The 12037-nt window shown below is 35.0% G+C and overlaps 1 protein-coding gene across 2 annotated transcripts; it reads left to right on the top strand.

The window, feature by feature from the left end:
* The first annotated feature begins 9298 nt into the window (after nucleotides 1-9298).
* LOC108220155 (factor of DNA methylation 1) lies at nucleotides 9299-11803 on the top strand. Of its 2 annotated transcripts, none has more exons than XM_017393838.2 (5): nucleotides 9299-9522; nucleotides 10444-10512; nucleotides 10587-10874; nucleotides 11110-11322; nucleotides 11446-11803. In XM_017393838.2, the coding sequence occupies exons 1-5, from the start codon at nucleotides 9376-9378 to the stop codon at nucleotides 11671-11673; spliced, it is 945 nt and encodes a 314-aa protein (XP_017249327.2). In that variant the 5' UTR covers nucleotides 9299-9375; the 3' UTR covers nucleotides 11674-11803. The 2 variants fall into 2 exon arrangements, with proteins under 2 accessions (XP_017249327.2, XP_063949751.1); XM_064093681.1 differs by having other exon boundaries at nucleotides 9428-9522; nucleotides 9684-10512.
* Nucleotides 11804-12037: the final 234 nt, after the last annotated feature.

Below are 12037 nucleotides of genomic sequence, written 5' to 3'. Positions count from 1 at the left end.
ATAAGTGGGAATGCAACGTAATGATGAAGAGATAGAGTCGATGTTGGCGGAGAAAAGGGAAAGTGCTACTAGTTGACAAGATGAGCCGGTGGACCTGCCGTTTCTCATCTGGTTGAACTTGAACACTTCATCCTCTCCATATACACTGTCATTAATTAAATAATGAACCACATAACCAACATTCTTTGGTAAAAATTTTCATTTCACGAGACCTGCAATTACAAGCAATGTAATTTAAAATATTAATAAAATGATTACATGATACATGTTGTAGTTATATCAGAATCTCGAAGTTAGAAAAGGACAAAAAGTAACTAATATATGTCTTTGTTGTGTAGAAAAATTGTACAAAATATATTAAATCGTAATAAAATCACCTGGTTTTAAATTGGATTTTGGCCAGTCAGGTGGTTATTTGCCGTAATTTTCTTTAAATTGAAAAGTACATGAATTAACTAATTTCACATCGCATATAAATATGATTAGGAGATAATTTCACATCAATATCAAAACAGTATTTCAATTTTTCAATCCAAAATTATCATTAAAATAAAATAAATTAACGCTCTATTTTTAGTTGTATTGATATGTTGCTTGATGAATTTTCTGATTCTCCTCATCAAGCTGTAAATATGAATGGGGGTAATAATAATAACAATAATAACCTGACTTTACATGGATAAATTGAAAATAAACTGACAAAAAATCATTTATCTATACCGTAAAAAATAAGCCAGTGAGAGCTTATTTAACTAAATGAGACTTGTTTATACTTGACAAAGGATGGCCAATACGAAACTTGCAAAATAATTTTAAATATAACAACTAAAAACATGTCTAAAGAGAAGAAACAAATCAGCACATACACAAATAAAATCCAAAATTTATCGGTGAAGAAAGGTAACCCAATTGTGAAAATCTCAGCATCGTAAAAGCATTTCCACAAAATAGAATCGTATCTCTAATCATCCACATTCATAATATAATAATATTGAAGTCATGAATTTTGAAACATCTTCTACAAAATAAGGGTGAAGACAATTGGTATAGTAGACCTTCGTTCTTGGATAGGAATGATAGTTAGGAATACTATTTCATTATTTTTTCTTCTATGTAACTAGAAATATGAGAGTACATGATAGATTAATGGAGTCATCGTAACAAAATTCATCTTAAGACGTTTTGAGTTAAGTGTAGTAAAACTCAATACGAACCCGAATCATAAAATATGGATCAATGTTATTGAGACTGTATCACAGTCTCCACACCATGCACTTATGTCACAGCACCATGCTTTGCACAGTAATACATCACAGCTAGTCGATATATCAGATGCTCATCTGTTAGAGTTAGTTAGACGTTATATAGATACATATAGTATGAGGTGATGTATGTATAAGAGTTAGTTAGCTAGTGCTTGTATATATACACTACTATGCACAGACATTGTAATCAAGTTTGTATAGTGAAGTTTTATACAGTTTTCTTTCTCTGCAATATACAGAAGCTCTCTCTTTACATTTCATAGATAATTTCATACAAATTAACATGGTATCAGAGCAGTACGATCTCGGGTGAACTATTTCCATGGCGATTCTGTTCATCTCTCTCGCGATTGCAATCTCTCTGCTACATTTGTGATTTCTGCATCTCTGTGTTTTCTTCAATCAGGTGTTTTCTGCTTCTTCTTTTTCTTCGATCTTCGTATCTCTAGTCTCTTTGTTCATCTCTCTGCGTGTACATACACATTTCTTGCATTTCTTATGGCGAATACAGTACCTGTTGTAGATCCTTCAAGTGTTTTTTACATTCATCCTAGTGAAGCAACAACAAATCAGTTAGTTTCTGTGAAATTTAATGGATCTGGATTTGCAAATTGGAAACGCTCAATGTTACTGAGTTTATCTACTAGAAATAAACTCGGTTTTGTTAATGGCACTATCTTGAAACCTGATGTTAATGATCCTGATTATGTTCTCTGGGAACGCTGTAATTCTCTGGTTACAACCTGGATTTTGTTCAATCTTGATGAGACTATTGCTAGTAGTGTCTTGTATTTCAAGACTGCTAAGGATATCTGGAAAGATCTTGAAGCTCGATTTGGACTTGTGTCAATTACACAAGTTTATTCTCTTCAGCAACAATTAGCTGATATTTCTCAGGGTAAACAGACTGTTTCTGAATTTTACACTGCTATTAAAGCAATTTGGGATCGTCTGGATGATGTTGATCCAATTCCTCAAAATACTGCTTGCAATTGTGATTTGAGTCAAAAGGTTGAACAAAGGCTTCAAAAACACAGGCTGGTTGAATTTCTGATGAAACTGAATGATCAGTTTTCTATTGTTAGGGGACACATTCTCCTAATGAATCCAACACCTACTGTTGAACAGGCATATAGTATGATTTCACAGGAGGGGAACCATAAGGAAATGACTGTTGCTCAAACAAACAGTATGGCCTTAATAGCTGACAAGATGCCTAATAATTACAGGAACAATTCTTCTGGTAATTACCAGATTGATTCACAGAGGTTTGGTTCATCTAATACTGGCAATTCAGGCCAAAACACCAGGAAATCTAAAGGATCCAACTATTACTGCACCAATTGCAAAATACCAGGTCACAGCATTGATAGGTGCTTCAAGATTCATGGTTACCCTGCAGGTTTTCAACCAAAAGAAAGGAAGGTTGCTGCAGTTTCTACTACTGAGGACATTGCTGCAATTTCAACTTCTCTTTCTACTGATCAGTACAACACTCTTCTTCATATGATCTCAAACCACAAAGTTGATTCTTCTGATAATTCTCAAGCACATTTGGCAGGTAAAACTTGCTTACTATCATTTCTTGACTGTAACTGGCTGTTAGATAGTGGAGCAACTGACCACATTACACCATCATTGGATAATTTTATCCATTACACTACTGTTACTGGATCAGATAATTGCATAACCATACCAGATGGTAGTCAAATAAAAGCAGCACATATAGGCACTGTTAATCTGGGTAACAATATCATTTTACAAAATGTTCTACATGTGCCTGAATTTCATTTTAGACTTATATCAGTTCATAAACTCTGTAGAGATATGAACTGCCAAATATTTTTCAACAACAATTCTTGCTTCTTACAGGACCTTTCTCAGAAAAGGCAGCCAATTCTTCTTGGTAACCTGAGAAATGGTCTCTACACTGTGGAGTCCAAATCCTCCTCAGCAAAGCTTTGTTTCAGTGCATCTCACACTCCTGCTACAGCACAACTTTGGCATCTCAGACTTGGCCACATGCCATTTTCTCAACTGAAGTATTTGAAGAATTCTATTGCTTGTGATCTGAACAATGTATCTGATTCTATCTGTCAAGTATGTCCCTTAGCTAGACAGACTAGATTTTCCTTTCCTCATAGCTCTATTAAGACTACTGCTATTACAATTGTTGCATGTTGATCTGTGGGGACCTTACAAGGTCAAAACACAGTTTGGATGTAATCAATTTGTTACTATAATAGATGATTTTACTCGTTTTACATGGGTTCATCTCATTAAGTACAAATCAGATGCATCTATTGTGATTGAAGATTTTATTGTGTATGCTGAAAAACAGTTTAAATCAACTGTTTTATGTGTGAGATCTGACAATGCTCCTGAACTGTGTCAAGGGAGATTAAAAATTTTCTTTCAGAATAAAGGCATTACTCACCAGACAAGTTGTGCCTACACCCCTCAACAAAATGGGGTTGTAGAACGGAAACATAGGCATCTCTTAAAAACATCAAGAGCTTTATTGTTTCAGTCAAGAGTACCTGATAAATACTAGGGAGAGTGCATTATGTGTGCTGCATATCTCATTAATCGAATGCCTCTTTCAAGCATTCAAAATGCAACTCCATACAGGCTGCTATATGATGAAGAACCTGATTACAACTTGCTCAAGCCTTTTGGATGTTTATGTTATACTTCTACTTCACAAGTTGACAGATCAAAACTTGATCCCAGAGCTTTACCTTGTGTGTTCCTTGGATATACACCTACTCAGAAGGGGTTTAAGGTACTTGATATTTCCTCTCAGAAAATCTCAGTATCCAGAGATATTGTGTTTCATGAATTACATTTCCCATTTCATAATATTGCCAAAGACACCAATTTCTATTCTTCCAATCCAATTTATCTTCCTACTGTCACAGAACCTACATCTGAGTTTTATTCTGAGTTATTTACCAATGCTCAAACTGGAAATGCATCACAGAATTCAAATAACCACATTAATTCTACCAATACTGCAGAGTTCAGTACTGATACTGCAGATTTCAGTACTGATACCTCTACAGAATCCTCTAATGCTGGCACTTCTGCAAATTTTTCTAATCCTTCCATCCCTGTTAGAACTTCAAGCAGACTTAAGACACAACCTCAGTATCTTAAGGACTATCACTGTCATACTGCATTCACTCATCATACTGCTTTTCTTTCCAAATTAGATCACATTTCTGAACCTAAAAATTACAAAGAAGCTGTTGCACATCCCTTATGGCAAGAAGCCATGAACAAAGAAATTGAAGCTTTACACAAAAACAAGACATGGGATCTTGTTCCACTGCCTAAAGGAAAGAAAGCCATTGGCCACAGATGGGTTTTCAAAGTAAAATTACGAGCAGATGGTTCCCTTGAGCGCTGTAAAGCACGGTTAGTAGCCAAGGGCTACAACTAACAATATGGTGTTGATTACGAAGAGACTTTTTCTCCTGTTGTGAAAATGAACACCATACGATGTTTACTGGCACTTGCAGCAAGCAGAAAATGGTCTATCTTTCAACTTGATGTTAATAACGCATTTCTGCATGGCAATCTTTCTGAGGAAGTTTATATGACAGTTCCAGAAGGCATTCCAAATCCACAAAATCTTGTCTGTCGGCTCAGAAAGTCCATTTACGGACTTAAGCAAGCATCAAGAAAATGGTTCGATAAACTTCTGCATGAGTTAATTGCTCAAGGCTTCAAACAATCCAAAAATGACTACAGTCTATTTGTTAAGAAGACAGATCATGACATTACCATTATGGCTGTTAATGTCGATGACATAATCATCACAGGTACTGATCACTCTTGTATTCAGCAAATTAAGTCTCATTTACATGAAACATTCAGCATAAAAGACTTAGGCATCCTGCATTACTTTCTTGGACTAGAGGTTGATTATGTTAAGGATGGCATTGCTCTTACACAAACCAAGTTTGCTAAGGATTTGATACAAGATTTACCCTTCGACATTTCTAAGAATGCTGTCACTCCTTTACCACAGCATCTTAAACTTGATACTACAGATGGTCCATTATTGTCTGATCCAGAACTATACAGATCACTAGTTGGTAAATTGAATTACCTCACTCATACCAGACCAGACCTGAATTATTCTGTTCAAGTTTTAAGTCAGTTCATGCATTCCCCTCGTACACCACACTTGGATGCATTAGCACATACATTACGTTATGTTGCTCATTCATCACATCAAGGCATATTACTCAGAGCATCTGATTCTTTAACACTACAAGCTTATTCTGATAGTGATTGGGCATCATGTCCTAACACTAGACGCTCCATTACTGGTTATGTTCTACTATTTGGTTCTTCTCCAGTAGCTTGGAAATCTAAGAAACAGTGCACTGTCTCACGTTCTTCTTCTGAAAGTGAGTACAGAGCCATGGCATCAGCCGCTGCAGATGTTACTTGGACTGTGAGACTGCTCGAAGAATTAGGAGTCACTGATTTGAAACCTGTCACCTTACATTGTGACAACCAATCTGCTATTGCCATTGCCAAGAATCCCGTCTTTCACGAGCGGACAAAACATATAGAGATCGATTGCCACTTTACACGTGATAAAGTTTTAGAAGGATTACTGCAATTAACCTATCTTCCTACTACTCACCAACTTGCTGATGTGTTTACAAAGATTCTCCCTTCCCACCAGTTTGACACTCTTCTATCCAAGTTGGGAGTATTTTCATCACCTACTTCCAACTTGAGGGGGGATATTGAGACTGTATCACAGTCTCCACACCATGCACTTATGTCACAGCACCATGCTTTGCACAGTAATACATCACAGCTAGTCGATATATCAGATGCTCATCTGTTAGAGTTAGTTAGACGTTATATAGATACATATAGTATCAGGTGATGTATGTATAAGAGTTAGTTAGCTAGTGCTATACACTACTCTGCACAGACATTGTAATCAAGTTTGTATAGTGAAGTTTTATACAGTTTTCTTTCTCTGCAATATACAGAAGCTCTCTCTTTACATTTCATAGATAATTTCATACAAATTAACAAATGTTAGAGTGTTTTATATTTTCGGGTCGGATTCAAATTGTTCATAAAAAAAATTCAGTCAAATTCGGATTGTTCACCATGTATGAATTACGTATTATTTTTATTAAATATGTAATCAAAGGGATTTTGTTATTTATTTGATATAGATTTATTATAATGTTATTTATATAACCTTTTGTTTTACTTACCATATCGATTATGAATCTGTGTGATATTTTCACATATTATTTTTTCATTTATTTATTATTATAATGATTTATTTTTTTTCATTGGTATAATTCTTTCTTCATAATTTTATTATCTCCCGTAAAAATATCATTTTATTTGTTATATCGTAATTTTCTAGAAAATCTGGATAGAAAATGAAACAAAATAAGAATTTCTTGTCGGATTTTATTATCGAATATTAAAATTTTATTATCTAAATATTTACTATTATTATTGTAACTTTGTTTGGTGAATAAAATTCCCGTCGATGACTATTATATAGTGATATAGTTCAGTTACGAACACATACCTTGTCATACAAAAATATAACATCTACGAAGATAAATTCTTACTTTTTATGATATTAGTTTATTGGTTTGTTTTTTTGAAAAATTATTAAAAATTGAGGGTAATTTAGTCAATTGATTTACTCATTCTAAACCCTAAATTTTCGCCTATAAAAACTCGCATTATCATCTTTTATAGAATGTTTTCTTACAAAGAAGGCGACGGATTGTTGACGGCGGATAGTTTCGGAAATCACATCCAATTATAAGAAAATCTTCGATTTGTCATAACCAGACATCAAGGTACAATTTTTGTTGTATGCGCCATTAATCAATCATCAATTATGTAATGGAAAACATTTTCTCACGGATTTGTTTAAAAATCTTGAATGATACATGTCTTTTACAACTTCAATTTTTCATGATTTGTTTAAAATTTTTGAATGAAACATATCCCTTGCGACTTCATTCGATTTGTGATGTATTAACATAATTCTCATTTTGCAAAGATTATGACTCGCATGGAAATTAACTACTTATATCGTTATCTGTTAGTTTTGAAATCGAATTTAATATATACTTCTCTCATTTCATCTCCATCTCTAAGTCTTCTCCCGCATAATTTTGATCCCCTATGTGTCTTCTCCCACATAATTTTGATCCCCTATCTCTTTCCTTCTCTCAACAAAGAACTAGTACAACATGCAATTTATCATATTTTATATTTGTGTTTAATTATAATTATGTGTTTGTTATATTTCCTTTTTTCAAGACTTTAGTTGTTTATTAAATATTTATTGTGTACCTTTTTCTTAGTTATCTATTATATATTTATTAGACTGTTCATGGGTTTTTCTTAATTAATTATATAATATATATTAGATTGAAAACCTTTTTTAATATTTGTATTTACTCCAACTGGTTACCGAGATTTGTTAAAATAAATATTAATTATTCTTAAAAATTTACTATGATGATGATGATGTGTTTAATTCCACGATGTAAGGAAGTCGTAGTTTTTGTATGAAAAACTTATATTATTTATATATCACTTCTTTATTTATATTTTGTTTTATTATAAATTTCAATTATTATTCTTGTGCGCACATTTTACTTCTGGTAGTAGATGAGTATGTTATCACTGCACTATAATATTCATTTACAACTTATGTACAACTGTACAACTATTTTCTAACAATTTTGTGAAAAAAAACCCCAACTATTTTCGAACAATTCAAACAAAAATCACGTCTGCTTGCCATAGTTGCATTCAGTAAATGCTTGAGAATTTATTCATATTTAGTAAATGGTACTCATGAATAGAATTAGCATGATCTTAATATTGTTGTATATTGCTACACAGGTATGTCGAGGAGAAGAGGAAGCATGAGAGATCCTCGCAACTCTGAGCGTGAGGACAACATCTATCGATACTACAGAGATATGAAAGATGGACGAGAAAGAGTTAAGGTTTCAGACGAGGTTTTCGAATGTCCTTATTGTCGTCAACACGAGAAAAAGGAATACACCTATCAGCAAATTCTTAACCATGCCTGTCGCATTGGTACACAATCCAGGACTGCGAGCTCGAGGAGCCAGGAAAGACATTTAGGATTGGAAATGTACTTGAAGAGATGCTTTGATAGAGCTCCGCGATCAAGGACAGGCCTAAATAGAAGTGGCAATGATCGAGAACATGTTAGGGGCTCTTCTGGACCTACTCAATTGAGGGATTATAATGTTGTTGCACGTAGGGAGTCACAGAATTCTTCTGGTAGAGTTGTGAGATATAATCCACCATTGCGTACTAATAACAGAGGTGCTGACATGAAAGCTGAGTATGGCGAAGAGCTAATGGTTTATCCGTGGATGGTTGTGGTTGCCAACATGCCTGTCGAGTGGCAGAATGACGGGCAGAATGGAATATATGGGGGAGACGGTGGTCAGAAACTGAAGAAGGAGTTGACAATGCAGGGGTATCAACCAACTAAGGTTCGGCCTGTGTACAACTTCAGAGGCCACACAGGCTTTTGTATAGTTGAATTCAAGAAAGATTGGACTGGATATGATAATGCAATGAGGCTAGCCAATAAGTTTGAGACAAATTTTCATGGAAAGGAACAGTGGGAGGATAAGGGAGGAGCGAAAGGCGTTGAGCTATATGCTTGGATGGCAAGTAAGACGGACTATGAAAAAGGAGGTGTAATAGCTGGACATTTGAAGAAGAGGGCAGATCTGAGGACTATACGGGAAATTGAAACAGAAGTGAAGAGATTAGATGCAAAGTTGGTCTGCAGCATTACTGATACTCTGGATTTGAAGGAGAAACAATGTGAAGAGATTAAAAAGAATATAAGCAACACTGAAGCTAGCTTCTTGAATGTAATGAAGCAGAAGGAAGATATGGTCAAAGCTTTTAATGAAGGTATGAAACTAAAATTTTCAATAATTGAAAAATGTTATGCTTTTGTGGCTTATTTATTTGTTGCATTTGGTTGATAGCACTGGTGATCAGCCAAAAACAGCGACGTTTGGCAATTGAGAGCATGTACCGTGAACATGAACGAATTAATCTTGAGCTGGATGCTAAGAGAGAAACGCTCAAGTTGCATGAGCAGGAACTAAGAGAACGTGAATATCTTAATGAAACAGAGCGGAGGAAGCTTGAGCATCTGAAGGAAGAGGAGAAAAAGGTACTTCAATATATAGTCTACTTAATTTCAATCACTTCATGATTGCTTATAATGCATCTTAAACTCTAGGATATAATAGTCTGATAGAGTTCCTCAAAGAGTATGTTTAAAGAATTGGTATAGATTTCTCTTAATTAGCAATGAGATCGTTTGAACCATAGTTACCAGGAAACGGGTACGCCCCCACGTTTCGCGAATCAGTTCGTTCGACCCAGAACACGGGTCGTTTCCGACCCAGGTCGCCGGAATTCGCTACCGGTTCGTCAGTTTCGGCGACTCACAAAAACTCCGGCGACATGGTAAGAAAAGCGAACAAGGAATAAAAGGAAGGCCTACTATTTACGGAGGGAAGGAACGGCACAAGAAAGAAGAAAGAAGATGCAGATCGGAAAAACACGCAGAAAGAGGAAGATGATGAACAGTTGTGTATCTCGTGTGTATCTAGTTATATGTGCAGTACATTTTTAACCACACATGTACAGATGCACAGTAGTACTTATTTTAATTGAACTTTATCCAAATATTGTTTTTAATTTATATTTTTTTAGTGGAAGGATTTAAGAGGATGCCTCAATTGCTGTACATGTATTTTAAACTTTAAATTCTGTTCTCTCTCATCTTTTGTTTCATATTTATACCTCTTTTAATTTATGTTTATACATTTTGTAAAATCTTGACAAATTATTAATATTGAAACCATATAAATTTATTAATTTATAGATTAATTAATTCCGGCGTACCCATACGTTCCCTCGTACCCATACGTCCCATCGTACCGGAAACAATTAAAGTAATGTTCCACGTATCCGAATTCGTACCGCGTTTCGTATCGAACCGCGTCCTATGTAACTATGGTTTGAACTTATATTTTCTGCTCTGGTATATTTTTTTCTGCTATATATCTGCTCTAAAATTTTGTAGAATGAGAAAGCAATCATGGAGCAGAAGAAGGCTGATGAAAGCATGGCGAAGTTAGTGGAAACTCATAAGGTGAGTAAAATTTTGATTATGTGTTACTCTGAATGGATGCATCTTCTAATGCTTTTAATTGATTTGAATGTCAGAAAGAGAAGCAGCAACTTTACCAACGGATTATTGAGCTCCAGAAGCAGCGCGATGGGAAGCAGCAACTAGAATTGGATATTGAACGACTGAGGGGAGCTGTAGAAGTCATGAGACCGATCAGTGATGGTGGAGACGAGGAAATGAAAAAAAAGATGGAGTCCTTGAAAGAAGATCTCAAGGATAAGGAAGAAGAGTTTGAAACACTTGAAGATTTATATCAGACTCTCGTTGTCAAGGAGAGGAAAGTCAATGACGAGTTACAAGATGGTCGAAAAGAGTTAATAAATGTGAGTTTTTAATTTCCCTGCATTTTAATTTAGACTTCATTGTCATAAAGATGAGTTTTTTTACATGCTACAAGGCTCGGTTATGCATCATGACTTTGAATTTGATTGTCCACATATATTGAAATGAACTAAATATTTGATATCTTTTAGCAACTTAAAAATATGTATTGTTTTGATATTGTCCATCAAAGATGAGTTATTTAGCTGGATACTAATCGATTAATTGTTTGTATAGGGTTTGAAGGGCAGGCCGAGCAAGAATGCCAAGGTTGGTATCAAGCTGATGGGAGATCTAAATCTCAAACCCATTGTTTCCGCTGCAGAGAAAAAGTATCCTCCAGACGAGGTTGAAGAGAAAGCAATGGAATTCTCATCTCTGTTAGTCGAGAAACTTGGAGATGCAAACTGGTACCCCTTCAAGGTCATAAAAGTTGGCGAAGACAATGAGGTAACTCATTATTGTCAATAATTAATGACTTGTATTCTTCCCAACATTGTTTTGTAACCAGATATACTCATGATTTCTCAGTTTATTCCTTATTGTATGCTTTGATTGTATGTGACATGTCAGAGAGTTATCGATGCCGAAGATGAAGGCCTTGTACTTATAAAGAATGAGTGGGGCGATGAAGTGTATGACTCAGTAGTGACGGCTTTAACAGAATTGAACGAGTACAACTCGAGTGGAAGATACCCTGTTCCTGAGTTGTGGAATTTAAAGGAAGGAAAAAAGGCAACCTTAGCTGAGGGTGTCGAATTCATACTCAGACTGTGGAAGACGAAGAAGAGGAAGAGATAAAGTATTCTTGTAATTTGATGATTTAATTGCGTGGCATCTTTACTTTACTCGTTTGATGGTTGATGTGTCGGGGTCATTTTTTATGATGTACTATACTCTCCTTAATTTTTACCTTGAAATTGGCATTGAATATTGGTTTAAAAATTTTATTTAAAGATTTTTCTCATGTGCATCATCTTTTATACGGGACTAAAAACATGGGGACAGAATGGAGTATTATTACAAGCATTCTAGTCAGATCTGGTACTACTTTTTATGAACATGATACTCAGAAACCTGTAATGACGCTTCCACTTAATTTTGCTGGTTTGGTTATGTAGGGAAGGGGGAGTATAAATTTTCATATTTATACAAGGTTATGTAT

This window comes from Daucus carota, chromosome 5 (assembly GCF_001625215.2).
Source record: "Daucus carota subsp. sativus chromosome 5, DH1 v3.0, whole genome shotgun sequence".
Lineage (NCBI taxonomy): Eukaryota > Viridiplantae > Streptophyta > Magnoliopsida > Apiales > Apiaceae > Daucus > Daucus carota.
This window is presented reverse-complemented; position numbering and strand designations above follow the sequence as displayed.

What these genes read in the sequence shown, in the direction of transcription:
- LOC108220155 (XM_017393838.2), top strand. Translation starts at nt 9,376, where the DNA reads ATGTACCGTGAACATGAACGAATTAATCTTGAGCTGGATGCTAAGAGA. An exon ending in AGTTAGTGGAAACTCATAAG is followed by an intron (nt 10,513 to 10,586) that starts GTGAGTAAAATT and finishes TTTGAATGTCAG; the next exon opens with AAAGAGAAGCAGCAACTTTA. An exon ending in AAGTTGGCGAAGACAATGAG is followed by an intron (nt 11,323 to 11,445) that starts GTAACTCATTAT and finishes GTGACATGTCAG; the next exon opens with AGAGTTATCGATGCCGAAGA.